The sequence below is a fragment of the Ictalurus furcatus genome, chromosome 26 (assembly GCF_023375685.1).
Source record: "Ictalurus furcatus strain D&B chromosome 26, Billie_1.0, whole genome shotgun sequence".
In the NCBI taxonomy this organism is placed as follows: Eukaryota; Metazoa; Chordata; class Actinopteri; order Siluriformes; family Ictaluridae; genus Ictalurus; species Ictalurus furcatus.
In genome coordinates, this window is record NC_071280.1 from 154,701 (window position 1) to 173,057 (window position 18,357).

At 39.5% G+C, this 18,357-nt stretch overlaps 1 protein-coding gene across 1 annotated transcript; it reads left to right on the top strand.

Moving 5' to 3' along the window:
- The first annotated feature begins 371 nt into the window (after window positions 1-371).
- On the top strand, window positions 372-10,405 carry LOC128602044 (interferon-induced protein 44). Its single transcript, XM_053615571.1, has 10 exons — window positions 372-611; window positions 914-981; window positions 2,348-2,398; window positions 2,555-2,618; window positions 7,627-7,660; window positions 7,773-7,977; window positions 8,168-8,320; window positions 8,425-8,596; window positions 9,317-9,417; window positions 9,693-10,405. The coding sequence occupies exons 1-10, from the start codon at window positions 572-574 to the stop codon at window positions 9,897-9,899; spliced, it is 1,095 nt and encodes a 364-aa protein (XP_053471546.1). The 5' UTR covers window positions 372-571; the 3' UTR covers window positions 9,900-10,405.
- The last annotated feature ends 7,952 nt before the right edge of the window (window positions 10,406-18,357 follow it).

Here is an 18,357-nt window from a genome sequence, read left to right on the forward strand (position 1 = left end):
AAAGCACGGGCTGAGGTTCCTGTTGTCCTGGCAGCCAAGCCTGCCAGTAGGTGGAGCTCCTGGGTACCACGAGGAGCCTAGGCTTAGGACACATAGCCGACTTTGTATGCCTCCTGAGAGCAGTCTTTGGGTAGCCTGACTTTAACCCCGAATTAGACATTTTTTGGGGTGATGCTGAGGCCACTCTGCCATTTATGAGCTACTACGATGAAAGGAAGGCTGGAGACATAGAGAAGGCCTCTCTAGCAGATCTCCAGCCCGAGGCCAATGGGGTGGCCTCTCCAACTGAGCTCCCTCCCTCGCCAGCTAAGCCCCAGCCAGAGGCAGCCTCCCATGCACAGCTTCCTCCTGAAGACGGCAAGGTGGCCTCCACAGTCAAGCTCCTCCCTGAGGCTGACGGCAAAGCCTCCCAAGTCATATTCCTGCTTGAGGCAGATGGTGCGGCCTCTCACGACCTGCTCACACCAGAGGCCCTTGGCGTGGCCTCCCACATCCACCCAGGCCAGAATGCCATAGCTCTGCCACCTGAACCTGGCCTCCTAATTTATGACAATTAGATGGTGTAGATAATATGGAAGAAATAAGGAATAGTTGGGGTTGTGTTGTTATAGGTAAATAATGTTTCTATCTGAAAACAATGTGTTATTATAGAGTATATTTCATATTTATTTACACATGTAAGTAATATTTCTCACATATACAGTATTCTGATTTTTTATTTACCATGGCAACAACATTCATAACATTCAGATATAATCTTACAATTCTTGAAATGTTCACTGAAGCTGATGATTAAGATTTTTACAAAGCAGCAATCATTTCGGCTCATGAGTGTAAGAATTACTGCAGACCTGTGAAAGAGAAAGTAAAACTAAGGTACACAGGACCAGTGTTATACACAACACTTTTTCAGAGACGCAGACGCACACACCTGGAGCAGCGGCGTACAGGTACAGCTCTACAGCCAGAGCAGAAGCAACGGTAAGTGAAAGACAGACTTCATTCTGTACCACTCATTTATACTCATTTATTTATTTATCATTCATTCATATTAGATTTAACATTTCTCAGTCCTTCTTATTGAATATATTAGAATACCATGATTATGTTTTGGCCCTGGCCATGGATACGATTAAATCCACTGTAAAAGGATATATAATTATTTAATTCTATTTATAACATTAATGATGGAGCTTGATTTATTCACTAAGTAGAGTTAAAGCAAGATGGCAAGTTCAGCTAAGTTTTCATCACCTTCACCTTCACTTCCAGCTAAAAAAATCAAAAATAAACCTAAGAAAAGTAACCTTTGTCTCTTCTTTAGAATTTAAATCTGAAAAAAAAAAAAATTATATTTAAAGTAAAACTAATTAACCTAAAAGCTGGTCAGAGGATATGAAAGAGATTGTAGATAATGCAAATCCAAGCTCAAGATATTTGAATATTTGAATAATTACTTGAATATTTATTTGAATATTTGACCATGTTTGTTGTGATAATAATAATAATGATAAACATTCATAAAACCTAACACCAGACATGTTGTTGCTTGCTCCCGTCACTGGGATGTGGAGCAGCGGCTTCTCTTTTGCTCATTTAGCATTAACGCATTTCTAGTTAACTGAAATATATATGGTGTTAGGTTTTATGAATCTATTGTCGGGTTCCTTTTGAGTCTCATTCCTCTCAAGGTTTCTTCCTCATATCGTCTCAGGGAGTTTTCCTCACCACCGTCGCCTCTGTCTGCTCATTAGGGATAAATTCAAACATTTAAATTCTATATCCTGAATTTCTATATTTCTGTAACGCTGCTCTGGGACAATGTCCACTGTTAAACATGCTGTACACATAACACTGAACTGAACTGAAAATATATGGTCATTTCTCCCAAACCGGTTTGAAGGTGAGGTTCTGCCATGGTCAGGTGTTTAGTATACAGAACAACAGCTCCAGTGAAAATATGCCCCACCTCTTTCACAAACATGGAGCAGGAAAGGGTAGAAATGAGAACGAAGTTGAGCACAAAAGACAGCTCCACCTTTAGAGCCACCACAAAAGATTCAAGATTTCAAAGATTTCAAGGGCAGTCCACTTTTCTACAGACATCCTGAAAACACCCTGTCTTCTTTCCTAAAGTTGTCCATTACAGCTGCTTTTATTTCCGGTTTTATACACTGCAAAATTACAGAATTAGATCTGTTTATAACGACTGATAATCACTGTTCAAGTGTCACGGTGAAATAAATACACTAGTTATGATTCCCTGTATGTGTTTTATTGTCAGTTTATTAAAAAGTTTATTATATAACTTTATTATAAGTTTATTCAGTGACACATTTCTACACAGAACTACAGCAACAACACGTTTGAGGTCACAGAAGCCAGTGTCATGAGTTGGGTAAGAAAATGAACTACTAATAGAAACAGTTTTTAATCTAAACCAATAAGTTAAGCTTCGTTATTATATTATATTATATTATATTATATTATATATTTAAATCTAGTGAAAAACAATATCTACACTTATTTTATACTGATTTTGCATTTTGTTCAGGTACGTAAAGCAGTGAAAGGTTTGACAAGTCCATCTCAGAGTCCGGCCCCAGGCCCAAATCCTGGTAAGTTATTTCAGAAATCTGATGTTAAATAAAGGCCATAAAAATAAACACAACTTTATCTTTACAACTAATAACAACTTTAAATCTGACATGTTGGTAGCCCGCTAGCATCACCTACCGCTAGCTTTGTTTACGTTTCACATTTCTCACTTACCGCTGTTCTGTTTTTAAAAAACAACAAAAAAAAAAAAACAAACATGTCTGCTGTCTCTCCGGTTTTGAGTGCAGATGAGGACTCGCTCAAGCTTCACATGGTGCGGCTGGAACTGGAGGATGTGGAGAAGCAGATCCGCGGCCTACTCGACAAGCAGGCCCAGCTGCTGGAGCGACAAACTGCGCTGGAAACATCTTGTGCCTCTGCCCACATATCCAAGGTAAGCACACAGCGTGGTATTTCCACTCCCAGCCCCTCTACGCCGTGTGTTTCTCTGTGCAGGGACCGTGCACCTTTCCCAGCCGTGGTCTCCGTCACGCCGGCGCCAACACACCTCGGGCCTTGGGTGAACCAGCGGCGGAAGGCGCGGGCTGGACCCTCTCCACCTCCGGTGTTCGAGATTCCAACCAGGAACCGCTTCGCCCCTCTCCGCCAGACCAGACCCAACGCTGTGATCGTCGGGGACTCCATTGTGCGGAACGTCCGTGTAGCCTCATCTAAAGGTAAGGTGCGCACACACTGTTTTTCTGGTGCTTGTGTCCTTGATGTCGCTGCGCAGGTATCCGGGATCCTGAAGAAGGACGAGCACATTGGAGCGGTTGTGCTGCACGCGGGGACGAACGACACCAGGCTGCGGCAGACGGAGGTTCTGAAGAGGGACTTCTCCAGCCTGATCGAGACGGTACGAGGCAGATCACCCACCGCGAAGATCATAGTCTCTGGACCTCTTCCCACATACAGACGTGGAGCAGAAAAGTTCAGTAGACTTCTAGCATTAAATGATTGGTTAGTCTCTTGGTGTAATGAGCAGAATCTGGTGTTTGTCAATAACTGGAATCTGTTCTGGGAGCGTCCTAGGTTGTTTCGTCCTGATGGCCTGCACCCCAGCAGCCTTGGGGCGGAACTGCTATCAGACAACATTTCCAAGGCGCTACACTCCAAGTGACTGCCTAGCGTAAGTACATCTTCCAATAATAACAACATTCAGTATAATCAATGTTCAATTAAAAATCCGGCACCGGTAGTACATACTATAGAGACTGTGTCTGTTCCCCGAGCTATACAAATATATAGAAAATCTCGGAAAGTCTATCTTCGTAACCTAATTAACATAAAATTAAATCATATTGAATGCACAGCCAGCACTTTTGATCTGAAGCTAGGACTATTAAACATTAGATCTCTTGCGTCTAAGGCTCTTATTGTTAACGACATCATTACTGATCAGGAATGTAATTTAATGTGTTTAACAGAAACTTGGATTAAACCAAACGAGTACATAGCATTAAATGAAGCCAGTCCTCCTGGATACAGTTATGTACATCAGCCTCGTTCAACTGGTAGAGGAGGAGGTGTTGGTCTCATCCATAGTAAAAATCTAGTCGTCACACAAAAACCTAAGCATAAATTTAATTCTTTTGAAATTCTTTATACCAGTATAAGTTATGTAGCCACAAAAAATAAGTCAATTCCTCTAATTATTATTTACAGACCCCCAGGGCCATATACTGAATTTCTTAGTGAATTTGCAGACTTTGTCTCAAACCTGGTTGTGTCTGTAGATAAAGCATTAATCGTCGGAGACTTTAATATTCATTTTGATAACCTGGAAGACCCTCTAAGATTAGCGGTTGTGTCCATCTTAGATTCAGTAGGGATTAATCAGAACGTAATCGGGCCTACTCATAATGGTGGTCACACTCTTGACCTCATACTAACATACGGACTAAGTATAGAAAATATTATCATTCTTCCGCAGTCTGAAGTTGTCTCAGACCATTATCTTATCTCGTTCATAATACGAATTGATCATAATATTTCCACCTCGCCTCGCTACCGCGTAAAACGTACCTACACATCAGCTACTGCACCGAGCTTCATAAATAACCTCGCAGAAACATCAATTAGATTTGGATCACCGTCAGATCACATAGAACTCGATCAGGCGACTGAAAGCTTGGAGTCAACACTCCGCTACACGCTAGATAGAGTGGCTCCACTCAAAAGGAAAATAATTAGAGAAAAAAAATTAGCACCCTGGTATAACGATCAAACACGAACCTTAAAACAGACAACTCGACAATTAGAACGTAAATGGCGTCACACCAAACTGGTGATATTTCAAACAGCATGGAAGGAGAGCCTACTGAAATATAGGAAATCTCTTGGCGATGCTAGAAAAATCTATTTCTCCACCTTAATAGGAGACAACAAAAACAATTCTAGATTCCTTTTCAACACAGTAGCAAAATTAACTAGGAATAAAACCACTACAGAGAGAAACACTCAATCATTACATAGCAGTGAAGATTTCATGAAATTTTTCATCGATAAGGTTGAAAATATTAGACGTGAAATACAGGCCATTAAATTAAAACCGGACAGTACTGTAACAAACCCATTACATGACAATGTAGCAATATCAGATCAATGTTTAGAGTATTTTGTTTCGCTTAGAGAGACCGAACTAGCTACATTAATCTCTTCAGCCAATTCATCAACTTGCATACTAGATCCTGTACCTACATGTTTGTTTAAACAGATTTGTCCAGGAGTAATTGAACCACTTCTAAATATAATCAATTCTTCCCTAAGCACTGGCTATGTACCTAAATCACTTAAATTAGCAGTTATTAAACCCTTGATTAAAAAACCTGATCTTGACCCGTCTCAATTGTCCAGCTATAGACCAATATCAAATCTCCCCTTCATCTCTAAGATTTTAGAAAAGGTTGTAGCAAAGCAGTTATGCTCGTACTTAGATAGGAATAACATTCATGAAATGTATCAGTCAGGGTTTAGACCTCATCATAGCACAGAGACAGCATTAGTTAAAGTAGTAAATGACCTTCTACTGACCTACGATCAGGGTTGTGTCTCTCTGCTTGTGTTACTCGACCTTAGTGCAGCTTTTGATACTATAGATCACACTATTCTCCTTGATAGATTAGAAAATGTTGTTGGTATTAAGGGAACAGTCCTCTCCTGGCTCAGGTCTTATCTGACCGATCGTTATCAGTTCGTAGATGTAAATGGTGAATTCTCCATGCGTACTGAGGTTACTTTTGGAGTTCCACAGGGTTCTGTTTTAGGCCCACTGCTCTTTACTTTATATATGCTACCCCTAGGTCAAATTATTCGTAAACATGGAATTAGCTTCCACTGTTATGCTGATGATACACAGTTGTATGTTTCAGCGAAGCCAGAGGACAGACAGAAGCTTAGTAAAGCTGAGGATTGTGTAAAGGACATTAGACATTGGATGTTAACTAACTTCCTTCTACTTAATTCTGATAAAACAGAAATACTTTTATTAGGCCCACGTGTAGCTAGAAGTAATCTTTCTGATCACATGGTTACTCTGGATGGTCTTTCTGTTTCATCATGTGCAGCAGTTAAAGACCTTGGAGTGATTATTGACTCCAGCCTATCATTTGATGCTCATGTAGATAATATTACTAGGATAGCCTTCTTTCATCTCAGAAATATTTCTAAAATAAGAAACATATTGTCACTACATGATGCGGAAATACTAGTTCATGCATTCGTCACCTCTAGATTAGATTACTGTAATGCCTTACTGTCTGGATGTTCCAGTAGGAATATAAATAAGCTCCAGTTAGTCCAGAATGCAGCTGCTAGAGTCCTAACTAGAACTAGAAGGTACGACCATATCACACCGATATTATCAATACTGCATTGGCTCCCAGTAAAATCTCGCATTAACTATAAAATACTTTTATTAACCTATAAAGCACTAAATGGTCTCGCGCCACAATATCTAAGCGACCTTTTGGTTTTATATAATCCGCCACACCTACTTAGATCAAAAGATGCAGGCTATTTGACGGTACCTCGAATAGTGAAGGCTACAGCAGGGGGAAGAGCTTTCTCTTATAGAGCCCCACAGTTATGGAACAGTCTTCCTATTAGTGTTCGGGACTCAGACACAGTCTCAGTGTTTAAGTCTAGGCTTAAAACGTATTTGTTTACTCAAGCCTACCCTGACTAGATTCTGTTCTACTACTTCGCAGTCATAATTATCTTTTTTCTCCCTCTCTCCTTTCGCCGAGCCCCACATGAATTTATGGAGATACTAGAGATCCAGATCCTTTCTGCCTCTGGATGGAGCTCAAATCTTCTCTAATTCCAGACTGCTGGGACTACGGCTGCTCCTAAGGCCATACAGACTTCATATAAATCCATAATGAACTTTTTCACACTATCTGTTGTTACCCAGATGAGGATGGGTTCCCTTCTGAGTCGGGTTCCTCTCAAGGTTTCTTCCTCTTAAAACATCTTAGGGAGTTTTTCCTTGCCACCGTTGCCACTCAGTGGCTTGCTCAGTTGGGATAAATTCGCACCTTTAATATCTGTATACCATGTTGATATTTCTGTAAAGCTGCTTTGAGACAATGTCTATTGTAAAAAGCGCTATACAAATAAAATTGAATTGAATTGAATGTTGCACTGGTTTAATAAGATATTAAAATGTCTTTAAATTAAAGGCAGCATTTTTTCATATTAGGAGGTCAGGAGTTGGTAGTTGAGGCAGATGCAAGTGCAGAAATATGTTTAATTACGAGAAATAACAAGGTTAGACAACAGCACGAACATGATACGCATTAAGGTGACAACGACTAAAGACTGACCAGGAGTGCAGTACAATACGTGGCTTAAATACCAGACAACAAATGAGGTGTAGATGCTGGTGGGTGTGTGACGTGGTGTGTGCAGTAAACATGCGAGGTGCAGCGGCTGCTGTTGCTGTAGTCCTCTGCAATATTGGAGCTACTATGACACATTTTCTTTGATTGGCATTTAATATTTTATTGAATTGAACTTTCTTCACAGAATTTGATAAACCATGGCGGGAAGTGACATGGAGGTAAGAACAATGACTGAAAATAGACGCTATCATTGTGTGCTTGAAGTCAACATTACTAGATCACAAGACCTTGTTCACTGTACAAAGATCTCCTGGTTATTCTCCTTTTAAGTGGGGAAGAAAAGAGTCAGATTTTGAGAAAACTGAAGGATTTCCAGCCAAGTACTGCACAAGTCCGTGAGCTGAAGATTCTGCTCCACGGCCCAGTCGGAGCAGGAAAGTCGAGTTTTATCAACTCCGTCAACACCGTCCTCCAAGGATACAACACCACCGGTGCACTGGCAGCATCATCAGCTGGTAAAAGCTTCACTGTAGAGGTAATAACTAACAATAAAACATTTACTGCAAGTCTAAAGTTCATCTTCCTAAACCGCTGTCTGATGTTTTGATCTTATCTGACATACTATTGTTGTATGTAGCTAGATAAGATCTGACTCAAGATTACACTGTTGTAGAAAGTCTTAATAGAATCTTTGTATAAGATACACTCCTGTATTTATCTTTCAGTTTAAATATCACAGGCTGAAGAAAGATAAGCCTGGATCTTTCTATCCATTTGTCTTTACTGACATCATGGGTCTGGAACCAGAGGATTCAAATGGTGTGCAGACTGAAGATATAGTCAAAATATTACAGGGTCATGTGAAAGGTGGCTACACTGTAAGTTCATTTCACTTAGAAATATGGCATATTTATATTTACTGCACTTTGATAAGTAATATTCAGTCTCATGCACATTTAAAATGAGATTTTTGCTCTTTCAGTTCAATCCTTTAAAAGTAATCGATAAAGACGACCGGAACTACATCAGTAACCCCGGCCTGAAAGACAAAGTGCACTGTCTGGTGAGTGTTCTACCAGCTGACAAAATCTCCCTCATCAGTGATGACGTTATCAAGAAAATGAGAGCTGTTCGGGAAAAAGCTCGTGAATTAGGTGAGTGTATGTGTATATATATATATATATATATATATATATATATATATATATATATATATATATAGATATGTTTATGCACAGAGATATGGCCATGTACAGTGTGTTTCATAAGTATTAACACCCCCAGAACTTTCTGTGTTACAACATGGAGCTGAAATGGGCATAATTGGGAATACAGTCATGAATCTACAGTTGAGGCCAAAGGTTTTCAGACTGCCTCAGACTGTTTATGACCATATAATGTTAGTACAAAGAAATTAAAGAGTTGAATTCATGTCACGGTTTTTGTGTGATACATAGAATAATGTTATCACAGTGACTCCTCCTCCACTGCCTGTGGGACAAGGGCAAAGTCTTATATACAGGTGTATCAGGGAGGGGGCTGGGGAAGAGAGGGGTGGGGCGGGGCTAACATTTAATCCCTGATCAATTTCATTCTCAATAACAACTTTAGTTGCAAGAGATCTGCTTTTTAACAGTTCTAGCTTCAGATCAAATGTGCTGGCTGTGTATTTGGTTAATTAGGTTGCTAAAACAAACTTTAATTCAGGGAAGTTGGAACCTGAGTTTCGACTTGAGGCAGCTAGTAGATGAACGATTTAGCCTGCTTGTCTGCTCCCTGATCTGAGACTATGAGCTATTAGCCTACATCTTTAGGATGAAAGATATATTCTGTATGGGATAAACACAATGTTTGCGCTTTTGGTGATTCATCAGGGATTCCTCAGGTCGTCGTCATGTCACAAGTTGACAGCGTGTGCCGTCTAGTTCAGGAGGACCTGAGTAAGATCTACACCAGCAGAAAAATTAAAGAGAAGGTGAGAACAGCAGCAACAGCCGAGTCTTTCTCTGTTTATTTACTACCTGTAGGTCTCCAGTAGGGATGTCACGAGAACCGATACTATCGTGACATCCCTAGTCTCCAGTCTACTCTATGATATTTTCCAACACCACAGAATATTTTAACATGCATACGCATTTTTCTTTTAATCCTTAACTTGTGGATATTTAAAATACAAATGAAACGACATGGAACATGGCTCCTAACCTGATTTCAACAAATAAAACTACATGTTGTATCTGTTTATTTTAGATGAAGGAGTGCAGTGATAGACTGGGCGTCCCGATGAACTGCATCTTTCCTGTGCAGAACTACCACGAGCAGGTTACCAACGACTTGCACATGGATATTCTGATTCTCATGGCAATGTCTGATATCATTAGATTCGCCAATGACTATGTTGAAGACCAGGTTTACAATGCTAATGAGTATGCTAAAAACCAGCTTTACAATGAATAATTTCCCCCATGTGATTGGTTCAGTCTCCACCAGAGAAGCAACATGGAGCTTGATAGTTTCAGGAATTCACAATACACTGAAACAGCATGTTTAATCTTTTGACTTTATTAGATGTGATGGACATGGCGTATATTTATCTGTGCATGTGATAGGTGTTTTATTGCCACTCATCTCTTCTGTTATTCTCTTTACTACTTTTTGTCTTATTGGTTTAATAAAGATCACTTTAGGATCAGTGATAAGTCACTGTTACCTGGAGTGAGCTTTACTATAATCATTATGGGCTTTTGTAGAACCCTATGTGTGTGCATACAGGCTAACTTTAGACCTAATTATGGGAGGATTTTTGACAGAGCTTCGGGGCTCACATTACACTTCATCTTCAGCACTGGTCTTAGTACACTTTTCAAAACTCAACAGAAATACGAACTAAAATACCATCAGTAGTTCACAACTTTCACCCAGTGACTGTATAAATGTGGGGTGGATTGTAAGAAAAGTGAAATAAAACATGTCTGATGCCCTCTAGTGGCTGGCTGCGAAACAATATTTTAACCCCACGGATTACTATGTTAGTCAACAGGACAGGTAGCAAATTTTAAGTTACATTTTAAGCTCCACAAATTATTTCCGGGAATAGTGATCTATCATTTTTACAGGCTCAGCTGACCATGAGATCTCCCCCAGTATTTTTCCTTATGATAAACGCTTTCATCTGAGTCATTTGGTGATAAATAAAAGGGGCGGGGTCGATGAGACAGTGTTGGACTTAACAGTCGAGCCTCATGAACATCCAACACACTTTCCAACATGGACCTGAAGCTCAAGCCATGTCCTGTTCCTCTGTAAACTGTTCTAACAGAGCCTCAGTGGGGAGGTCTTTGCAGTTTTTCCTTGTATGTTGCTCATTTTGATGTCTTAGCTGTAGCTTGTTGTACTGATATTATAACTAGCAAATCATGACCTTAGCAGACACTCAGGGTAGCTTGGTATTCATTGTTAAATGAATTCCAGCGTCAGAAGGACCAGAAGTGTCAGAAGAGTGCGATTCAGATGGGTATCTTACTGCAGGTGTCAGAGCTGATGAAAATCTTGAAAAGCAGTGATTTTTTCTTTCACAAAAATAGTTTGTGTCGAGAGTAAATGGTGACGGTTTATATTTATGATCGGTATGTTACATTAGTTACTTACATGACTTTGAATACAATGATGGATAATGTCTGCTAGATAAAGTCTAGACTGTAAACCTAGTCCAGTGTTGTGTTAACAGTTTTGTGTTCGGTAAAGGTGCGGATCTGGAGGGTCCGTGGGTGTTTTTGGTAAACTGGGATGTTTGGATGCTGCCGTGACCCCCATATACTGTAAATGTAAACAATTTTATTTCAGTATAAAAAAAATGATACTGTATAATTACTACACTTGTTCTGATCAATATGCTAAGAAAAATAAATGCAACAACAAATACAGCATGGTTTTGAATGGGTTTTTTATTTGGCTCTTTATCGTTATTAGGGGAGGAACACCCACGAGTGAACGTCTCTGTCCCTCAACATCAATAAATCTCATTCTTGACTACAGTGAATGGATTATTTGCATTTGGATATCTGAATATACTTTTAGATTTACCTTCATATTCATGTCTCATTTTCATAAAGCACAATTTTTCACAAGTGTTGCTATAGTGAGTGAATAAGAAACCTGAGCAAAGAAGGAAATGACCTCTGTTCTGCTCTTTTGTATTTGCCTGGTTGCTCATCCCGTTTCATGTGTTTGATTATAACCGCGCTCTAATGTTTTAATACTTAACTAATGATTTTATAATGATGAATTAATACCTGCACTAATCCTTATCACAGGAAATAATGAAGCGTACACAGGAACAGCCTCAGTCATGTGCTGTGTAAACAGGCATTAATAATGGTAATAGTTTAGCATTAACATCATGCTAATTAATATCATTGTTACGTCACGGCCGGCAGATGGCACTGCGGCGCAGCTTCGGACTATACACGTGACTCTTGTTTTGGTTCTTTCGTTTCCTGCTTAGACATTGGCTTATGGGCGAGGCTGTAGCTTGATTTGAGGCAGGTGTCTGTGTTTAGTTTAATTATGTAGGCTATTTAATCTCCTCCTGTGGCTGCGCACTTCGCGCAGTATTGGTTGCAACGTTCGTAATGTTTAGCGCGTGTAGCCATAGCGCCGAGTGTTCGTGCGGTAGCTAATGCGTGTAGCATGCTAGCGGTCTCATGTCCCTGTTCTGTTCTCGAGTAATGCCTAGACTACAGTCCCATGTCTGATCCTGATAGCCCTGTTCAACATAGACCGCGTTTCTTGTGTTTGTTTGTTTATTAATAAAGACAGCGCTCCTGCGCTTACTTCCTGCCAACTGTCCTGTGTATCGTTACAATCATGACTTTCCATTATTAATAAAGATCTTTCACATAAATAATGGTGTGTAACAGTTATAGGTAAAGCTCATTATTATAATTATTATATAACTGTGTAACAGTTAGAGGTAATGACCTGAGTAATCCACTTGATTCTGTATAGTGACAGAGTTACTGCAGTGCTGTGAAATGAAATATCCCGTTACACCCAGTTCCTGTTCCATGTTGCCAACAGATGGCACTATGACTATAACTGAATATTGAGTTACAACAACTTCCTGTTTCATGGCATTAATAGCATCCTTTAGCACTTAGCTGTGGTGTGACATGCTTCTAGCATGTTGCTGGTACATTTTGATTTGTTGTTAGGAATGTATTATAGTGTAGAACGTCACTTCCTGTTGGCAGCAGGTGGCACTATGACTATAACTGAATAACTGTGGGTCTCAAAGCGGTAGTCATTCTTAAACGTGACCCGAACTCACAAAAAGGTTAAGAACCACTGGTATACAGTTCTAGAACAGTAATGATTTGTAATTGCACTCTCTGGTGTCACCCAGAAGACGATGGGTTCCCTTTGGAGTCTGATTCCTCGTCGATGAAACGTCATCGTCACGTTCGCTGGGCTGATTTCCACCGAAACCCTCACCCAGGTGTTCCACGGCGGATCGGAGAGAGAAGCAGAGCACGGCTCGTTCCCGGAGCAGTTCGCTGTAATCGCTGAGCTCTGGCCCAAAGAGGCGGAGCCTAACGTGATTGACAGCGAGCAATTGGTCACGGGAACAGTCTGTACAGAGCACGACTGGATAAAGACGTCCAGCTTGGAGGAGAACTCAGGAACAAAAACCCTGCAGCAGAAGATTAGACAGAAATATTTAATAAGATAATACAGTTCTGTGTTAGTGATATATCTCTCAAACACCATGGCAACGTCCTATTGCCTCGTTTACATGACAAAACACAACACATTTAAACAATTCGAGAAAGTAAAGTGTTTGTGAGCAGGAGATTCGGGTTTATTTCAGTTTAATGGGACTATTTCTCAACACAATAATGTTTATCTATACTTTGAAAAAGAGATGCAATAAGAAAACAGTTTACAGGAAAAGAATTAACTTCGAGGGTCATAACAGAAACTCTGTTGTTAATTATTTTCCTATAACAGCACACCCCATGTGTGTTATTCTTTATTCACGTTTTATACAAATCATACCTTTCAAACTTTAGAAATCAAGCTTTTTTTAAAAGAACTTTTAAGCATGTGTACCAAGCAAGCTGGTCTATAATTAAAAAATTAAATCAAATTAAATAAAAGTATTACGACACTGACAGTCAGAGCTTAGTTTAGCTACAAAAAAGGTTCCTGATCTCCAACATTTTCAGTTTTATAGAAAATGTAGAGTTTCTCTAGAATTCTATTCATAGTTCACACACACATCATTGTTTCATACTCGCATGCCTGAGATGGTTTGTGGAATGTTGGTTTACAGGTTTGGAGTGTCATCAGATCTCCTCACGTACATCTGATGTCCCCCCCCCCCCAACACACACACACACACACACACACACACTGAACGGAGTCTGCTGATTCTCTGCTGAGTCTGCTGATGTCCCTGATTCTCATCAGAAGAGAGCAGTATCAGCACTCAAGTGATTCTTGTTCCCAAATAAGACCATTAACAGTGTGTGAGTCGATCTCATCCTCGATCATACTTGAGTATCTATCATCCTCAAGAAAAAACAATATGGATGATTTAAGGATGGAAAAAAGGTCCAAATTAAGGCACTTCATGTATGTACTGTCCAGGAAATACAGCAGGAAGTGTTAGGAATGTGACGACTTAGTATTATCACTCGGCTAGGCAACACATACACACTAAAACATCACTTGCGATGGAAGGAAAATGCCCTGGCAGACCCCGACTTATCCATTCAACCATAGATGCTTAAATAATCAACTTTTCACGTTTTTATCTGTTGAATTCAGCAATAGTGGCATTTTTCTTTTTAAATGAAAGCATACCAACAACCCTTATTCTCATAAATACACACCTAAACGAAACAGCATTTTTAAAATACCAGTTTCACTGCAGTTAAACTGAATGTTCGCTGATAAGAACATTTGAGGTGGTCCTCCTCACCCCTAAATATTAAGTATTTTGAGTATTTGAATATTTAGCATGAGTATTTTTGCTCTTTCAGTTCAATCCTTTAAAAGTAATCGATAAAGACGACCCGAAATACATCAGTAACCCTGGCCTGAAAGACAAAGTGCACTGTCTGGTGAGTGTTCTATGATGAAGCATAGAACATTTTAACAGGTACGTGCTCCAAACTTGACTTCCTCAAATACTGTGTAAGTCATGTTGTATCTGTTTATTTTAGATGAAGGAGTGCAGTGATAGACTGGGCGTCCCGATGAACTGCATCTTTCCTGTGCAGAACTACCACGAGCAGGTTACCAACGACTTGAACATGGATATTCTGATTCTCATGGCAATGTCTGATATCATTAGATTCGCCAATGACTATGTTGAAGACCAGGTTTACAATGCTAATGAGTATGCTAAAAACCAGCTTTACAATGAATAATTTCCCCCATGTGATTGGTTCAGTCTCCAACAGAGAAGCAACATGGAGCTTGATAGTTTCAGGAATTCACAATACACTGAAACAGCATGTTTAATCTTTTGACTTTATTAGATGTGATGGCCATGGAGTATATTTATCTGTGCATGAGATTGGTGTTTTATTTTTTAATTGCCACACATCTTTTCTGGTTTTCTCTTTACTACTTTTTGTCTTATTGGCTTAATAAAGATCACTTTAAAATGTTAACAAATTTTAAGTTACATTTTAAGTTCCACAAATTATTTTCGGGAATAGTGATCTATCATTTTTACAGGCTCAGCTGACCATGAGATCTCCCCCAGTATTTTTCCTTATGATAAACGCTTTCATCTGAATCATTTGGTGATAAATAAAAGGGGCGGGGTCGATGAGACAGTGTTGGACTTAAAAGTCGAGCCTCATGAACATCCAACACACTTTCCAACATGGACCTGAAGCTCAAGCCATGTCCTGTTCCTCTGTAAACTGTTCTAACAGAGCCTCAGTGGGGAGGTCTTTGCAGTTTTTCCTTGTGTGTTGCTCATTTTGATGTCTTAGCTGTAGCTTGTTGTACTGATATTATAACTAGCAAATCATGACCTTAGCAGACACTCAGGGTAGCTTGGTATTCATTTTTAAATTAATTCCAGCATCAGAAGGACCAGAAGTGTCAGAAGAGTGCGATTCAGATGGGTATCTTACTGCAGGTGTCAGAGCTGATGAAAATCTTGAAAAGCAAGATTTTTTTCTTTCTCAAAAATAATTTGTGTCGACAGTAAATGGTGACGGTTTATATTTATGATCGGTATGTTACATTAGTTACTCACATGACTTTGAATAAAATGATGGATAATGTCTGCTAGATAAAGTCTAGACTGTAAACCTAGTCCAGTGTTGTGTTAACAGTTTTGTGTTCGGTAAAGGTGCGGATCTGGAGGGTCCGTGGGTGTTTTTGGTAAACTGGGATGTTTGGATGCTGCCGTGACCCCCATATACTGTAAATGTAAACAATTTTATTTCAGTATAAAAAATATATATTCATGTTTTAGATAAATCAAACCTTTAAAACTTTAGAAATCAAGCTTTTTTAAAAAATAAGAATTTTAAGAATGTGTACCAACCAAGCTGGTCTGTAATTTAAGCCTATTTAAATCAAATTAAATTTCTCTAGAATTATATTCATAGTTCACACACACAAGTCATTGTTACATACTCGCATGCCTGAGATGGCTCATGGAATGTTGATTTACAGGTTTGGAGTGTCAACAGATCTCCTCACGTACATCTGATGGTGGATCTCAGACACCAAGGTTATTATAGTTTTGCATTTTCATTAGTTTTTATTTTTATTTTGTTTTGACTTTATGTTTTCAAATTCAGTTTAGTTTTAATTAGTTTTTAAAGCGGGTTTGCTAGTTTAGTTTCAATTGAAAATGCTTAGTTTTAGTTTAGGTTTTTATTAGTTTTAGTCTTTTGTAATATGGGTTATTTGTCAAGGCCAGAAAAAGTATTGTGTAATTAAAAACTTAACAAAAACATCATACAATTTTAGAAATATGTATTCAACAATAACACCAGTACATAAAATGTACATATGGGCACAAATTTGTAAACAGTCTACACAAGACGCCGCTGTAAGTGCAAAATGTGTTAGTGACGTGTGCCAGGAAAAACCTAAATAGGCAATAGACTAAAGAAGACATACATGAACAGCATGTATTCAACTCATTCGTGAGCCACACATGGCATTGCTTAAGAGCCAGGAGTGTCAGGGAGCTCAATCTGAGAAAAGAACATGAAATAAATAAATAAATAAAAAAAATTCTAGAGGGTCAACTCATTTAGACCATCTCAAAATTAACTAGGCCACTCAATGAACTGGACTGCCCAGCATTAGATGCATGTGCTGCAGCACTATGGCAAATCATTGCAGTTCCATAGCAATACAATACCGCATCATTAATTAACAGTGAATATTTTGGACACTTCAAGTACACATGTACCTGGTAGTACACTGAGAGCCAGACAGCTGGCAAGATACTGCTCCATCTCAGCTAGAAGCTGATGTGGTTTGCCTTTCTATGTTAAGTTTACATAGACTTGTGTCCAACATTGTAAACAAAAAATGTAAGTCCCTTGCATTAATGAATCAGCTGTTTCAAATACAGCTTTTTAATATTTCAAGTGTGTGTGTGTGTGTGTGTGTGTGTGTTTGCATGGGTGTGTGTGTGAGAAAGACAGAGATGGCTTTGGTTCGAGTAAAGTGGTGAACTTTTTAAAGGCAATCGACTCACACAGTTGTGTAGACATCCCAGTATCAATAAACATATTAACCAACGCTTCCTCCTGCTTGTGGAGTTCCTGCGTATTTACAGCAGCTATCGGTTAGCCGGTGGAAGCTCTGCTGTAGTGTTCTCTGTCCTGCGGTAGTCTCCGTCATGCTACCTAGCTCTGTACTCTGTAGCTTCTGTTTCGGGGGAGGGGGCGTGGCGTTCTCCTTTACCTTATTAAGGTAAACTAGGTTAGCCTCCTTGTGCACGCTTCTCAAATGTACTTTCAAATTCGTGGGATTTTTCCCTTTAATAAATTGTCCACATATTTCACCGCCTTCCACTGCAAGGCACTTGCTTTAATCTGACACACAGTCATATTCAAAGTAATCCCAAATAAGACTCTGCGCTTTCTCCCGACTTTCAGTACCGCCATGATCACAGGCGAGGAGCATGGACTATGCTGTGTTCAATTTGACATGGAATGTTGTAATTTCTGGGTTCCCAGTCGGAATTGTCAACTCTGAAAGATATTTGCTCTATGAAAGACATTGTCAAAGACGAAAACTAAGGACATTTACTCTATAATTGTATTTTATTTTAGTTAGTTTTGCAAACAGACAATACAATTTTAGTTAGTTATAATTTTTTTTGTAATGAAAACCTAGTTTTCGTTATTTCATTCATTTTCGTTTACGATTATAACCTTGTCACACACACACACACACACTGAACGGAGTCTGCTGCTGAGCGAGTGTTTGATTGAGTAGCCATGCACTCCTTCTACTCTGGCTATCTACTGAATTCTGGATTCTGACTGGTAAAAAGGAGAGCAAGAACAAGCCTTCTCTCTCCTCTAGGAGGCATTTACTACTGCCCTCATCCATCAGCACCCAGACCCCTCCAGAGAGTTCTTCGTTGAGGTTGAGACAGAATTGGGGCTGTGTTGTCTCAACGATTTGAAGACAAACCCAAACTTCAGCTTGTCGGCTTCTTTTCAGAAATGATCATCAGCTGAAAGGAAAATATCCATCCATCCATCCATCTTCTACCGCTTACTCCTTTTCAGGGTCATGGGGAACCTGGAGCCTATCCCAGGGAGCGAAACAAAATATGACACTGGTAATTGAGAACTGTTAAACTGGTACTGGAGGAACGGCGCAACTGGCTGGAGGGAGCCAGATATCCTTT